Below are 16824 nucleotides of genomic sequence, written 5' to 3'. Positions count from 1 at the left end.
TGAGGAAAGATAGCTGTACCCGCTGCAAATTCCAGACCTTACCTTGAAGTGCTAGGAGTGTAAGGATTATAAATAAATAAATAAAATTATTTCAGAACATCTAGAAAGGTTCAGATTAAATCTATTTTTTTTTTTCATAGCCATCCAACTGGTGCGTTACAGAAAATGGCAAGAAAATGCCAGAAAAGACCAAGTCAAAATACATTTAAAATTTTAACAGTATGTATTTTGTCACCTTTGTGCACTGTTACATCCTTACAGCAGCTTAAAATTTTCAGTCTAGCCAGAAGCACTGGCAGCAGGCAGAAATAACCAAAATATTTTGCATAATAAACATCTGAATCTGAATAAGGCCAAGCGCATTCATTAGCAGCCAGAAGAAAGGACAATTTTCCTGGTTGCACAGAAGCTGACAGCTTACCTAGGAAGCTGAACTCCCAGGAAAAGGAGAGGATCTCACAGCCATCTCTGACAACCCTCTCTTTTAAGTCAAGTGAGCCAAGCAGTAAATTCACATCATGATGCCAGCCAGGAATCATTCCAACTAACATTTAAGCACACCTCAGGAACAAGGAAACTCAAATACAACCAAAGAAATTATGTTAATAATATCTCCTTTTGGAAAAGAAGTAACCAGCAGAACTACAAGCAAGCAGGAGAAGACGTGAAACAGCATTATACGCTGTGCCTACTGCAGGACCTGGGAACATGCCCTAAATTGTTGCTTCATTTGCCCATCCCAAGCAAACTCGACTTTTATCCCTAGGTAGAAGATCCACTGGCACACTGTCCAGCAACCCCCTGCTCTCTTCTCTTTCAAATCTAGCCAGTTTCCTCTGCCTTATGCAAGCGGCAGGCCTGGAACATGTCCTGGCACAAAGTACTGCTCGGCTTAGGTGCAGCTATGAAGATAGAGAGACCTGAAAATGTGAGACTGGGTTAAGAACTCCTCCTGGCAATTTTCTGGTCTTGTCCATGTAATTATCTGTAGTGGGGAAGTTGTCTTTACGAATTAAATACAAAGTTTGAATGTGGCTACCACCTACCTTCTTAATTTCTGGGGGAAAGAGATATTTTAAAAGTGGCTTATTTAGTGTAGATTTATTTTGTTTAAATCCAGCACCATTAAGAAGATTGTAGGTTTATTGGGGGAGGAAAAAAAAAAACAAAATCAACAACAAAAAACACATTCAGATACACTCCACAGCTGTTAGCTCAATGCTGGAATGTGCTTAAGTTTCTTCTTGTAAGGATCACCATTCTACAGCCGAATTTGTTAATTAGGTATCACATTTTAAAAATGTTTCTGAAAACCAGATACCCATCAGAATATAGCAGAAACTGCGAGAACACTGGTGACAACAGGTCATTGCCTCCACCAATAAAACATCATATTTTCTTCAGGGAGTGAGCAGTCACATAGCTCTGCGAGCAGAGCTTTGAATTAACAGAGATGCAAAAAGAGCAGCATCCTGATTTCTTTCACTCCTTGGGCCACCCCTCTCTCACCCTGTCCCTGAAACCTTGGGTGCAAACATTAGCTGCTGGCCCTGAGCGAGACCCTCTGAAGCCCTGCCTTGGCCAAAGCAGATTTTGATCTGACTGCTTAAGGCATAAAACCCTCCTCTGGGTTTGCCTACCAGACACAGAAAGCGAAGGAGCACACACGGCCAAGAATCATGTGAATCCTTAGGCCCAGGCCTATGTCATCAAATATGGGCAAATAGCAGATATTATTTAGACTATGTTTTGCATTCTTGGTCGTCCTTATATTAAAAGATATGGCATTTCCCTACTCCTTATAAAAATGTCCCTTGACAGTTTGTGATGTCAAGGATGACAAGCGAAGGGTAAGGGAACAGCAATGTACACCAATTACGCCTTTGCTTTAAATCACATAAAAAGTTGTCCAAGACAATTGCCAAACATTTGTATCTCCTCAATGAGCATTATAGAAATAGTACTTTCATAAAATAGGAATGTATCAGATCAGAAATTTGTCTCTGACTTCCTGTGCCATTATTTGTGATTGCCAGACCCTGTCAAATGTCAAATTACCACCAATAATTCACCCACTGAAGTGAATAATTCACCAATAACTCAAGTCACCTACGTTTGAAATGAATTAACTTCAGTCACCGGCAGAAACTTATTTGGAGGCTAAATCTGGGATTCATGCCAGAATCATAATGAGAAGCAAAAGTAATGCACGTTGCACATGAGGCAATCTCTTTTCAGATTCTTTGTCAACATGCATTGAGATATGTCTCTTACATATGTGAACGGTAAGATTATTACAAAAGAAACTTTTTGAAATAGAATGTTCCATAATACAAAAGGAAAGCGAAATTGTTACTTAACATGTTGTTAAGCTTTACTAGTTAGGTTATGATTTCAAGCACTCTTCAAAGATGAGCACCAGGCAGCTCCAAGATTGCATATGCATACTGGCCTTTATGACATTAATTTAAGATGCTCCATGTTCAGTTTACTCTGTTTATTGTGGCCATTATAAGTATGGGATTTGAGTGACACAAGCAAGTCAGGCTTTAATAATGTTAAGAAAAATAATGTATTTTCCCCATTTTGCGGTTCAGGCCCGAGGAATGTATTTTCTGAAATAAAATTGTTTGTTAGTTACTACATATGATTTGAAAGCAACAAAGTAATAATTCACAACATTATTCTAGTTATCCATTCATCATTATTTATTTGAAATATCAATACTTTCCAAGATATAGTTTATACATTAAGCGGTAGGGAATTGTCTTCATGTCACATCATCTGGTACTAAAGTGGCACAGCCAAAGCAGCACATTAAAACTGTGAAAGAGTCTGTACAATTTAGATAAATAGAACTCTGAATACCTAAACTAAGAGAACTTTTACAATTATTACCAAAATAATGCTTAGAAGCTAGGCACCGCACTGTACACACAAAATGCAGGAAAGAGGAAAATAAAAGAACAAACATACAGGAAACGTTTTTGCATATATAGCCACATGTCTTTAATTGCGCAACACAAAAAGAAAGAAATTTTATTTAGTCCTCATTGAGGGCAGAATATGCACAAATGATGTTCGAAGAACACGTGGTAGACAGAAACAAAAGAAATGAGGGTTGTATTTGGTAGGTTATTTTTATCCCCAGTAAATGTGTTTACAAAGAGTATCTGGTGTTTAGGGAGCGTGATGTTGTGCCAGAACTTGACAAGAAACAGGTAACATTTATGCCAGCTTTATTCCCTGATCTGCTCTGCTACTGACTTTTTGTTAATCATGCTCAGAGATGCTGAAGGGAAAATGCATGTGGTTGTAGTTCAAGCTTTTTACTACAGGAATCACCTTTTATGACTTACAATTTACTTATAGATGGAAACAGGCCTTTTAATAATAATAAAGGATACAAAAATGAGCAGAGATCTGCAGGATACAGTACAGTGGTTCACTTTCTAAGAAACCAGAGACCCTACATTTACATCGTCTCTGTGAGACCAGCACAGACTCCCAAGCTGTTTTGGCCAAAAGACATAATGCTGTTTAGGCAATACTAGACCTGTGTGAACCGTATCGTCAGGAAGAATGGCAAGAACTTTTCCCTCTTTTTACAGAGAACTAAGACTGAAAAGTAATACAGTGGTGATAGGCATTATCTTCCCAATATCGCCATCACTTTCTACTACATCACCAAGTTCTGCTTGCCATCATCTTTCCAGTTTCACATCAGCAATGGCTCTGGCTACGACCAGGCTGGCGTGGCCACGTGACCTAACCCACCTTGTGGTGGCTCAGAAGATACCACGCATCACCACTACGTAGTATGACAACACGTAAACCAAAGATGCTCAGTGGGACTTGATGACTCTAACCACTGCAATTCGCACTTGTGAAGTGTTAAGAAGCAGCATTCTGAAAGCAGTGGTACCAACACAACTATTTGGATCAAAGACAAGGTGAATCAGCCATCCTAATTGGGCAAAGGAACTAGAATGTCGACATAATTGATAGGGAAGAAACCTGACTGGCCATTAAGCATGCCTTCATACCAATTTTCATCAATCTGGTTAGTGAGGGTAATGATATCACCCTCTTTAAATCCCAGCTCCCCTTCATTTTCTGGTTCAAAGTCATAAAGAGCTCGGCAGCATGGCTGATCCATATGAGCACCTACGGGAAGGAAACACAGAGAAACAATATGCTTAAAAACCTCAACTATTACAGATACCTTCTTATATCTACCACAGATTTTGCTACTCCATTATAACTCAAACTATTATTTCAGTCCTTTGGTGAGATTTAATTGTGCAATGCAAAATTGTATTAGAAGACAGATAGCAGCTATTCATAGCTTTGAATTTTGATGTGTGACTCTGCCTATAAATGTCTGAGTATGCTCAAAGCACCAAACTACAGTCATGCCCTCACTTAAAAGCAGGGCTACGATCAACTTGGGATCTCATGTTTCTCTGTTTAGTTTACAAAGCACATAAAACAAAGCAAAAGCTCTAATGTATTTCCAGCTGTACTAGCACAGAGATGATTTGCTTGTGCAGACTATGTCGGTAGAGCAAGGAACATTTTAACAGGGAAGGCATAACTGTGCTACTGTTCAGAAATGTTAATAGTTCAACTGTAGTGTAAATAGACCTAAATGCTCATAAACATTTTTTTTTTAATGTCGAGTTTCCAAAGACCCCTTTAACACAAAACTCTTGATAATTGCATAGGCACTAGAATGGACTCCTAAAGACAGTTTAAATTAAAATCTTTCCAATTATAGGTCAGTCATCCAGTAAAACTGGTTCATGAAAATCTGCACTAACCATCTGGATGGATAATCAACATTAGTGTAAGTTATTAGTATCTAGCAGACTTTCCTAGTTTATATGAAATTAATAAATATTTTCTCCCTGAACATATCTCTATAGTCTCAAGCCCACCATAAGCAAAATTATTAATGGTTGAACAGTTTTTGTGAAGATGTCCATACAATAAGTATTTCAAATTATAATTAATTTCTAAAATTTTGTAGTGAATCCTACTTTAATTTTTTTATATATCAGGCACAATTTGTTTCGCTGGGGGAATCAAAATAAAGAAAAAAAAAAAAAAGAGAGGACATACCTTATGTGCCATGTGCTATTTTGCTACATCACCAAACCTCAAAAAGCCTCCTTGGTTTTCTCACTACTAAAGCTTAGATTCCTTAATTATGAAAAGTAAGTCTTAGTAAGATAAGTGCTTAGTAAGCCATCTAGCTTTGAATGAACCAGGCCCAGACTATAACTAATGAATTTTCAAAGAAGCAAGAGTTTCTCTGGAACCAATGTGCACTTCACAAGAAAAAAACCCAGTTGAAGAAAACGCTAATTTCCAGTCTCTCTTAGGATGAAAACAGTTAAGATGAGTACTTAAGAGATGTAGGAGCATCAGTATTTACTGCCACTGATCTACTAACCAGTACTAATGACACTACAAAAAAAAGGACTGAAGAAAATTGCTGGTGGCATGACAGTGAGAGCATTAACAAGCAAGTCACAAGCTATGCTCATGCAGAAGGAATCCACACTGTATTCTCTCCATCCCTCCCCGTCCTTATGGTGGGGAGGCTGTTCAACATTTACAAGAGTGCACAAGACAGTTTCCAGATGCAGATGCCCAAAGCCAAATGGAAATACTGTTGCAAACTACAACTGGGAAAATGTCAAGCATGCTCATCAGGATGTGATGACAAGGAAGGAAATAATGCTTAAAGATTTAGAGAAAAAAATTTAATCCTGCAAGGTGCATTGTGCTGGGAATTGTCATTGAGGTCAACTAGAACACATGATGACAGGGTCCACAGCAAGGGCAGCCCTTACCATAACGTGGGATAAAAGACCATGACTGTGAGAAACAAATGATAAGGCTTTCTTAATACACGATGATCTGAAAAAAATTGCATCTTTAAATGATGAGTTATGTATAGTCATACATATGTTGCACCTTGCTTATACCTCTCTCCTTTGGCTTCATTTTTGTTTTCACTTGTCTTTCTTCCTGGCTGCTAGTGCTGTAATACCTGGCCTTAAAGGGCAGGATAACATTATTGGTTTGGGGAGCATGTCAGGCTTCTGCATTTTCACGGAAAGCATTCTGTTGTTTTTTTGCCAAGATTTATATTCAAGGTGAATTTAGCAACATTTCTTTGAGCTTTTAAGACTGAAAGAATTGTTGATCTTGGGCCAAAGATTTATAGCAGTGGATGATCCATCCATGCTCTCACAGCTCAGGTTCTAAACACAAAGAACTCTGTAAAGTGCTTTTCTACTGGACCACTGGAATCAATATAGTCAGTTTAAACATACCTCACCTATACTATCCTTCTGCTCATTTTTTCTCACTTGTGGAAAAACTCATCTCTTCGAGGGAGTGCTGAACTTCTCTATTGTAGCAAAGCTTCAGATAGACTTTGTTTAACTTGGCCATATTGCCATTACATTTACCTGATGGTTTGGGTGTTGTGGCATGGGATATCCCTCCATTGTGCTGAGTATTTTCACCAGTAGTAAAATCCAGGCTCATACGAGGTTTGGGCTGGTATTCTCTCCTGGGCTGAGATGATGCCTCTTTTATTCTGCCAAAACATGAAGAAAGTTAAATGGCAAGAGTAGCTTTCTGGTTGATGGATGAGATGCACCAAATACTTAAACTTCCAAGTCTTCGAGGTTCATGACCACCGATCAGACAGAGTGAACAAGTTTGGGCATTTGGAGTAAATTTTACTTGTAAGATTAGTTTAAATTAACAACAACAACAACAACAACAAAAGTGGGGGTTGGCTGTGCCATGAGGTTACTCATTTTTGTTTTTTCCTTGGAATTAGCATTTTGGCTGGTTTATTTTTGTCTAACAGCAATGAGGGGCTTCCAGTGAAATGGAACTTGTGATATGATTTTAACAATCTTTGGAGAAGGGTTGTACAAATATCTCCACCTCTATTTTTACTTTGATTGCAGCCTGCCATTTTGCTGCTATGCATGACAAGTCTTTACTGAGCACTGATTTCAATAGCTGTCATTTTGTGAGCAGACTGTGTGGGAAGGTATTGATTTTCAGTTGCAGGCAATTTATTTGGAGCGCTTATTGCATAAAAGTGTACAGTTCCAGTTTTCTTGACTCTCATATTAAAAAATTATGCATCAGTCGTCTGAATTTGTTTTCCAAGCTGTGAAATTTTGTAAACTGTAAAACTGCAGAATTCCTAGGAAGTGGTCCCTTTTCAGATTGCACGGAAAAATCTAGACAGGGAAGCTGGAATCACAGTTGTTTATATTCAGCAGTTTCCACTTAAATTTCTGTCATCACACTGGGAAGATTACACGAGTAATGACCTCACTGTTTCAATGGCTTTTTTTCTCTAACCTGTTATAGCTTGGCCCATGCTCTCGATAGCACAAAGTATATATTTTGATTCGAACTACTGAAAAGATCAGCTTCTAACTTAGGTGGTTTTAATTCTGGCAAAAAGAATTTCCTCACCATCCAGATATAGTTAGTACTGATCATTTGGACCTTAGTCTTCTTAATAAACAAAAACATAAAAATGTGAAAAATATGGAGGTGACAGAAGAAACTTAAATGAAAGACCTTGTGGTCAGCCAAGCTACAGAAGTGGACGGACTGATGTGAGATTCTTGAGAAGCTAGTAGTGTGGTGACCAGCAAATTGCACAAAGTTAAAATATTGGCAATTTAGCAGAAGTTTCATATAGGCAAAGGATGATCTGAATTGAGCCAAAGCCAACTGTGGACATTACAGAAAAGGAAATCTGTAGCAGATAAAGACCTGCTCACTTTATGCCATAACTTCTGGACTAAAATACAATCTACCTGTTCCCAAAGCTTTTTAGTGCTTCTGTACAGCAAGGGAATTATAGTATTTATTTGGAAAGCTCTGACAATCATTTTCTCTTAGCTGTTTAGGCTGGGTGGAAAACTTCAGCCAAAAACAGCTTGCTGGACAGCCTACTTGCCAAAACAAGTGTGATTTCCACAGACAGAGAAGTTTAACGATTAAAATTGAATGAATCTTAAAACCTGTGTGTTCAGAGAAAATAACCACTGAAAGACCCAGTGGTCCAGAAACTACATCTATACTAATGACATTAGAAAACACTGAAGAAACATATGCAGTTAAGATGTTGCCTTTCCATTCATTCCACACAATATATGAGCACTTATTGCTGTTGGGAATTATGGCCAGATTTGAAGAGACGTCATCCAGAACTACATGGAATAAATAAAACTTTACTTTATGCTATTTTTCTTCAAGAAGGACATGTGTGTGTGGGAGGCTGATAAACTTTCTAAAAACATTATCTTCCTCATTTCAGGAGGATTCAATATGTTTCATGTTGATGGAAACAAGATTTCTTAAGATTAAAAGGACACTGAATTAATTTGGAGATAGCACACAGTCCTATAAAAGAGGGGATGGTAGAGGTAAAGTCAATTAAGCTTTTTATCAAAATTGACCTGATAACAGAACTAAAAGGGAGACTATTTAGTTCACTAGCAAATGGAGAAGGAGTATCTGGCCAAGGGAGGTTAACTGCATCTCTGAAAAAGATTATTTCAGAATTAATGCAGGAATAGTGCATAAAAACAAGTCTTAAGTCCTACTGATTAATAGTGTTTGAAAGTACATACTTTCAATTAAAAACACATTTAATAGCCTTACTGAGCTGATACAATTTCCTGGACTCAGTCATGCTCAGAAGTACATGCCTACTCCAAATTAAACGAACTTCTATTTGCAAATGCAAATAAGATTACCCTATTTTTCATAACCATGAATGCTAAAAATTCCAAAAGGTAACTTTTTCATGCACTAATCATAAGTTTTTAGTCTCTGCAAAACATAAAACATTTTGACAAACTTAGAAAAAGTGAACGGTACCTCTCTTCCAGCTTAGAAGTAACTCGCTGTAGGATCTGCGTGGCCTGCTTGTGGTACTCCAGTTGAGCTTGTACAAGAGCAGAAAGCTGGCTCACTTGTTCAATCTGAGGATTGACATTAAAACATCACATTTTAGGTCTGTACCAATAGCTGAGCAACAGCATATAAAAGACACCATCACAGTAACGCTGCAAAGACAGCTGTATATAGTTCCCGGAAAAGTTGGTTCATCTTCTGTAGCTTGCAGGTTGTTACCTTTCAGTTAGCATTTCTCTATAAATACCACATCTGGTTATGGCCGCACCTGGGGTTTTAACTGCAGCTCTTCTCATTTGATCACATCCACAGGCTATTTGCACACACAACAGTCTACAAATCTACTTCATTCAGAAAAACCGAATGAGCAAAAACTAGTTAGTAATTGAAGTGTGATATATCTCTTCCTCCATTCAAGGCAGATGAAATTGAACAGAATATGGTTATGCTTTTATCACAGTGTGGTCAGTGAAGTGGACTAAAACAGAAAGATATTATGCAGTCTTGGATGCTGGATATTTGTAGTGCATACGAACACTATTTTACTTCATGAGAGAAGATCACTCCAAACTCTTGTGGCATCAACACATTTTCCAGCACCTTCCACAGTATGCAAAGTCACAGGCATAATGCAGGCCTGGACCATCTGGCTACATGGGACTGCATATTACTATAAGCCTTAAACTACAAAATTATTCTGCTTGTTTAATTTCAGCACAACTATATCTTGTTTCTAATACGCAAATATTTTCAGTTTTATTATGACCCTTTTACAACACTGGCAGAAAAATGAGATATTAATCAGGTGTACTTTTAGCCTATAAATAAATCTACTCATCTACTTCACCTGAAATATTTATACTGTGCTTTCTTTTGACAAGATATTTTGTAAGACAGACTTCAACTGAAAGGATTGCTTTTTTCCTTCAAAAGGGGCAATTTTTTCTTGGTGTTTGATTTTACAGTTTCTAGATTACAAATTCTCAAAAAAGATCTAGTAGGTTTGATTTCATTCCTGTAGGCCTACAGTCAGATGCTAAAACCTTAGCTAATTTGTAGGCAGAACATAAGCTCCAGACTCACATTAGAGCAGTCACATTAAATTTGACTTTTCTACTCATCATTGCATTAGGTTAGGACAGAGACCTGGAGGTTGCAAAATTCATTTTTGTTTTTTTACTAATCCTCCCAGCACAGTACACTCTTGAAGAAAAGCCTCAAACCAAACCCCAACCACAGCTAAGTAGAAATCATGACTCACATTCATTAATTCTAGAGCATGAAGATGTTTTATCTTTGGCTACAAATAACTCTACACAGCTAGAGAGCACATTTCTATGCCAGATTTTAAAATGCTTTTGGGTTTTAGATTACTGCCTTCACTGGTGCACCGGTGTCTTTCTAATTTTAAAGGTCAGCTCAAAGAACAAACAAGGCATTTCTCACATCCATCTCCAGAAGGTTGAACATGCTTGACTCAGCAATCTCTTTGGATTCATCAAATTTCTCCAGAGCTTGGCGAAGTTCTTCATCAGGGAGTTTCCCCTGCCTTTTCTTTTTGTAATCAAAATCCAGGCGTCGACCCTCCATTTTCTTTAGGTGATGCTGTAAAACAGAAGGGCACATGCAAGCTCAGTATGAATCCCATTTCCAAACTCTCCTTTCTTTGAATGAAGAATTCATTACAATTGCATGTAAGATCTCACATAACTAGGCAGCTCACATGCATCTACAAATATGTGCTGTCTCTCTGCAGTATCACCTCTTCCTCTGGGGGAATGAACACATAGCAATGAGGTCATTTTACATCGCACCTAAGAAGTCATTTTGCACTGGCATCTGAAAACAATACACCTCCAACATTAAAACAAACAAACAAACAAAAACCTTGAACACTCGAGTAAAAGTTATGAGAGTTTCTAACTTTAAACATATGATTTGGAATTATCTGTGCACTGTGTTTTTCTGCTGGAATTCTAAGGGAAAATTCCACTAAAAGCACAAATTGATATTTTTTTGCTTATGTCAGAGTTTTCATGAACAAGATGAAGAGGATTTTTTTTTTATTTACATGATTTTTCACTAAATGATCTTAACTTTTTTAAAAGATTTTCTAGTTTATTCTCATATTTAACCATGTGACAGTCTTACTAAGCTTCAAAGAATAGTTATTCATACAGATAAGCATTTGTTGTATTTGCTTTTTCCTCTACAATTGTAAAATTAGCTGTATCCACATAAGTATGCATACAAATAATTTTTCTCTGTAAATGATGGACGGTACTTGGATGACTAACTACACATTTTGTGCAAGCAAATGGTATTTGTGCTCTCAATTCCTGGGAACGTTTTGGGCACAAATTGTGTATGTACAAAAGAGTAGTGCCGATCTAGAATCAGTTATCAAAATCTCTCTGCATGTCATGCATTACAAAATTGAATGTAAATACCTATCCACCTATTCAGATAGTGACACGACTTTTCAAATGGTTGAATTAGTACAATCTGCTTGTGCCTGCAAAATAATAAGATTTTCAAAGTTGACTATGCCACTGTCAAAAAGTGACAAAGATAGAACTGAAAAATAAAACTCAAATCAGAAGAGACTAAAATCAGATCATCTATGAATCTGAAAGAAAGTATTTAAGCTGCACAACCAAAATATGTTTTGGAAATACACACGGTCTATTTCTGCACAATACTATAATGCCACACTGATGGCAATACCTGTATTTCTCTCAGATCTTTGTCATGCAGATTCTGCAGTGGGTCAATGAAGTTTTGTTTCACTTCCATGTCTAAGGAGTCTTTGACCTCAGAAAGCTCCTTCATAGCTTCTCCCACATCAGCAAGTGCCGGTCCTTAAAGAAAAGATGGCCAGTGTATCTTAAAACAGCATAGTTCCAAATTACTGTAGGATGACACTGAGTCAAGAAAATTTTGGTTAACATTTTACTTACAGCCTCAAGGAAAGAGATAGAATATGATCCACCATGCAAAAGAACAACATGTATTTTTCACTTCTGCAGCCCCCAGAGTTTACAGGTTGCTACACAGATGAAGCTGAGGACTCACACTGCATCAAAGCAGCCCGTCCCCACACCTCATTGTCTACTGTCACCCTTGCTCTGGTGAGACAAACCTGTCAGAAAATAATCGCTTCTACTTACTGCAGTGTTGCCACCACAATACCTGAAACAGAAGTCTGTGTCTCCCTGTCTGCCTCAGTGTGACTCTTTCAAAAGTAAAAATTGTTAGCATTTTCACTAATGATTTTTTTTTATGCAAGCGTCAAGTTTATACATTTAGTGGAGACAAAAATCTCAGTAAGAATTAGCTGTCTGTTGTTTTTTCCAAGCCTCCCTTTAGATCCACCAAATACATGGCTCCATTTTTCTCCTCAGCATGGAGACGACACCAGGAAGCACAAAAATACTTCTCTGCTATGAGGCTCAGGATGGTAGTATAAAGTCTACTTTCAAAGAATACAAAGAGTCTGAACAATTAAAAATGTAAAAAATCACAAGAAGTCCTGGCTTTACCTTCCAAACAGAGGGCAATATGTGGCAAAACTAAATAGCCTGCTAGACCCAGATAAAAGGTAACAGACAGCTGTACTCACTATTATTAGTTAAGAATGTGAAAATAACTGTCACATATATTCTGCTGTGCACCAGTGCAATCATCGCACAACATGCAAACTGAATTCTATTATTTCATTTTCCATTTGAAAATACATTCAAAGTTTAGAAAATTAGAGAAAAAATATAAAAGAAACAGTTCAGCAATAATTAGTAGAAATTATCTTGTATCTGTCAAGCTAATAGGTCCATTTTGTGCAACAACAGGAAAGTGTCTTCTTCATCGCAGATGTTTTTATGCTCAAGACAACATTTTAGGATGGCTCAAAGAAGAAACAGATGTTCCAAGGTCCTATATCAGTGTTCAGGGTACTGCCCTATAAAAATGGCTGCAGAAATACCACAGAAAACATAAGTTCCTGCTCTGAATGTGATCTTTTATAATTAAATTCTACTGTTGAAGAACATCTCTAACTTAGGCAGCTGCAAAATCCATTTGGGTGGAGAGGGTGGAAAGCTATAGAGAAGACAAGAGTAATCTTTCATGTTAAAATGTGTAATTTGGACAGAAAAAAAAGGCTGAACAGAGTATATAAGGAACGAGCATTTTTAAAACTGGAGTTAAAAATATTTATAAGCCTTTATTCCATGTCTGAAGTGAAGACAGCAACATTAGTTATAAAGTTTCTGAGGACAGATTTTATTGTACATACACACAGACAGTGATAATACATATTCCAGACACACACCTTTTCAACATAACCTATCTCTGGTTATATAACCAGTGAGACACAGCACAAAGCCAATACAGACATGGTTCTGAACGGTAACAACTTGACTTTCATCCATAGGAAAAAAATCTCCGGTCTCAACCTCTAGAAGACACTGGATCTGCATCATGAAAACAGCCCTAGACCAACCTTTGAGCAGAAGCCTGATGAAACTAAACTCTGAAATTTCTTGTGGAAGCTCTTCCTTTATAGAATTAAATAATTATAACATTTAAACATTTTAATTACAAAATTTATTTAATTATAATTGAAAGGGAGGCAATCAACTCACCAAAGTTGCATTCTTCTCCAAGTTCTCGACCAAATTTCAGCATCGCATCTGCCAGCAAGGCTTCAGCCTGAGGATAACCTGGTCCCTTTTCCTGTCCTCGAATTTTTGACATAGTGTTGATCATGCTTAGTTTAGCTCTGGAAGCTGAAACAGGCCAGTGGCAGTTATAAATACACAGTAGTTAGAGTAAACCAATATGAATGATCCAATTCACCTGAAATGTTAACTAAACTGCCTAATTTCCACAAAAGATTTTGAGTGAGGACATTAAATCTTATTGGTCACTGACTTTTGCAGAAGTTTTCTTTAGCTGGTAGGTCAGAGAGAAGGCTCTGTCCTGAACATCAAGCTAGAACTTCCTTTGAAATCACTTGGACAAAAGAAAGCCCAGAAACACTCTCAAGACAGCATATTTGACATGAGTTCAAACAAACACAGGAGAAAAGTCTTTAACCCATCTCCATATTCTCAATGTTTGGATTTGTGCAGATGATATAGAAAACAGACTGGGCCACCTTTGGTCTCAAGGACAAGTCCAGAGTGGACACCGTATTGCAGACTCCAACGTTTCTCAATTTTTGGAAGATTTTCTACTGTAGAATTAAAGCCAAACAACCAACAAAAAACCCTATGCTCCCAAACAGGATGATAATAAACTATCTTTAAAGCAATTCTTATTTTTTATGAGGATTTGGAGACACTCATGCTTTTTGATGGTATCTTATCTTCTATTTCTGATACACAACTGCAAAACAGGAGATAGCACACATAATTATCATAACTGATGAAAACAAAGTCAGAAGAAGAAAAGAATTTTTTGTTGATGTGTTTACAGAAAATTTTTGCAAGTACAGAATGTGAATAGCATTCAGAGAATGAATTAAGTAACTGCATTTTGCTTCAAATCTCACCAGCTATATCCTACTGCCAGCTGAGCTGGCTCAGAGTTGGATCAGACTGTCCGCTTCTACCTACAGCATTGTGTATGCTACAATAAGGCAGCTATGAATAGCTCCACTTTCTTTACTGAGAAAGACTCTACCTCATTGTTACTCTGATGTATTTCCATGGACAAAACATCAGCAACTTATGCTGATGTACGCAAAAGTCATTGGTCAAAACTCAGCCTTATTTCGGCATACTCAGCATATTTCGGCAACAAAGCAAAACACTGACTGACTAGAGTTAATAATGTTTCACTCTTAATTTACTTTGAAGACTCTATGTCATGAGATGGCTCCATTTGCTGAACATATTTCATTTTGTGGCACATATGTATGCGCAGACTCAGACACACAAACAGACACAGGAAAATCAGGAAACTGTCGTAATACATATTTTGCCTGAGAGGCAGCTTATGAAAGGGCAACATATTTTTAACATACAGTAATTATGTTTTTGTAAGCTTTCTCACTACCCTTCAGTGTCACAAGATCATGTTTTTCTGCATTTGAATTTGTTGATGCCTTCTGTTGTGGTGTGCTACAAAACTGCGGGCAACACACTGGCTGACTGTTCAGTATAAGAAACCGCATTTTAACAAAGTGTCTGGCTTTTAAAAGTGCCATTGGATGGGAGCTAATCCCAATATTGGCTCAAGGAGAAGCTGTTAGATGTGTTGCTTTCCAACGATAAAACCCTATAGAATCCAAAACTGCTTAAATCAATATGAGACTCCTGTTGACACCAATTAGTAATGATCAGGACATGATACAAAGAAGGAAGGCACAGTTAGCCCTAATGTTACCATTTAGGGAACAAGCCTGACATGTATAAGAAGACAGAAAGAGAACTCTGAGAACTAAGCAAAATCAAAAGTATTGTATAAAGCATAAAATAAACCATGGCACAAACAAAATGAAGGGGACAGGAAATGAAAACAAAGATATGGGAAGCAAGTTGAAAATTTCTAGAGTGAAATCAAAGATACAAGAAGAGTATAAAAAGAAGTGGCTATATTCTGGGCAGATAGAAAAGAGTAGAAAGAAACACTATGGTAAGCACAGAAAGTTAAACTAAAAATCAAATCTGGTTTATGAAGTCAGTTTTGTTTCCTGGTGGAAATGTCATGGCCCATGTAATCGTGCTTTAGAAGTGTATTTCAGAAGACACTCAGCAATGGCCTTGCTCCCCTGCTCCTGCAGAGCTGATTGCATTAGCTTCCACGGGAGCAGAGGTCCCGTGTGTGCGTCTGTCTGGAGAACACACCCCTGTCACTTGCCTTATTCCGTTAGTGTAACCATGTAGTTACTTTTGTAATTGTGTTTGAGCCCGAGTGAGGACGGGCAAAAATGTATGAAATGCCACACAGAAGTCTGATTCTTTCCCCCATTTCACTCCCGTTCCTTTTCATTGTCCTTAATGGTGTCACTAGTGATTCACCTTGCCATCAAGCGTTAACAGAACCACACTGAATCACAGGAACAGCAGCCACAAGAGAGTTTGAAGCTAACTTTACCATTGCTTATTCTCACTTTCTTTAAATCATGGTTGTGCACATATGCACAAAAAGATCTGAGCATTCACCAAGTTCAATTTTAGTTATTCTCAGCTGTGCTCCGGCTTTTTTTCCTGCTTGGGAAGGAGACAAGGCTGTCTTTTTCATTTGTGCTAACTTCAGCCCAGCACCTCTTTCCGTAAAGTCACTCTCTCTGTCATTAGTAGCCAGTATGAGTTCATTAATTGGTTAGTAAAGTCGGACAATACAGCATGCCTTTGAATACAGCATCTATTGATTCCAAATATATCACAAAATCAAATGATCTCTAGCACTACTGTACTCTGCTACCCTACATATCTCATAATGTGCATTGCATCCCAAACCCTACTGAAATTAGATAACCTTTTAAGGAAAATACTCTGTTAAATGTTTCTGATAAGGAATATCTTATTAATATTAATATTTCTGGGATTTATTTCTATTAATATTTCTATTTCTTTATATTTTCTATACTTGGAAATGAGAAAGCAAATAGGAAATATTGGAAAACTACATTTTCAACCCCCCAGGAGAATTTTAAAGAACAATTTCTTTCATTTTCAAAGCAATTCTTATCACTGTGATCACCTTTTTGCATTTTAATAACTGGTCTAAATCAAGCTAAGGCCATGCAAGAACTGAAGGAGGCAATCCTGCTCTGTCTGCCACCTTTGCCTATCCATGGCATGAAAAACACGACAAAAAAAACAAATATTCCTCATTCTT

At 37.5% G+C, this 16824-nt stretch overlaps 1 protein-coding gene across 1 annotated transcript in view; it reads right to left on the bottom strand.

Moving 5' to 3' along the window:
• Nucleotides 1–2681: 2681 nt before the first annotated feature.
• The window catches only part of SH3GL2 (SH3 domain containing GRB2 like 2, endophilin A1), a 90801-nt gene continuing 76658 nt past the window's right edge, over nucleotides 2682–16824 (bottom strand). The window contains exons 4-9 of the mRNA XM_010219216.2: nucleotides 13620–13763; nucleotides 11704–11837; nucleotides 10423–10581; nucleotides 8941–9044; nucleotides 6486–6616; nucleotides 2682–4167 (exon numbers count right to left, since the gene is read on the bottom strand). Of these exons, the coding sequence (XP_010217518.1) occupies nucleotides 3968–4167; nucleotides 6486–6616; nucleotides 8941–9044; nucleotides 10423–10581; nucleotides 11704–11837; nucleotides 13620–13763 (872 nt within the window). The 3' untranslated portion in view covers nucleotides 2682–3967. The remainder of the gene's footprint in view (nucleotides 4168–6485; nucleotides 6617–8940; nucleotides 9045–10422; nucleotides 10582–11703; nucleotides 11838–13619; nucleotides 13764–16824) is intronic.

Source organism: Tinamus guttatus, unplaced genomic scaffold (genome assembly GCF_059628265.1).
Source record: "Tinamus guttatus ecotype Peru unplaced genomic scaffold, ASM5962826v1 Tinamus_guttatus_pri_ptg000450l, whole genome shotgun sequence".
In the NCBI taxonomy this organism is placed as follows: Eukaryota; Metazoa; Chordata; class Aves; order Tinamiformes; family Tinamidae; genus Tinamus; species Tinamus guttatus.
Note: the sequence above shows the minus strand (reverse complement) of the source record. Positions and strands in the feature narration are given on the sequence as shown.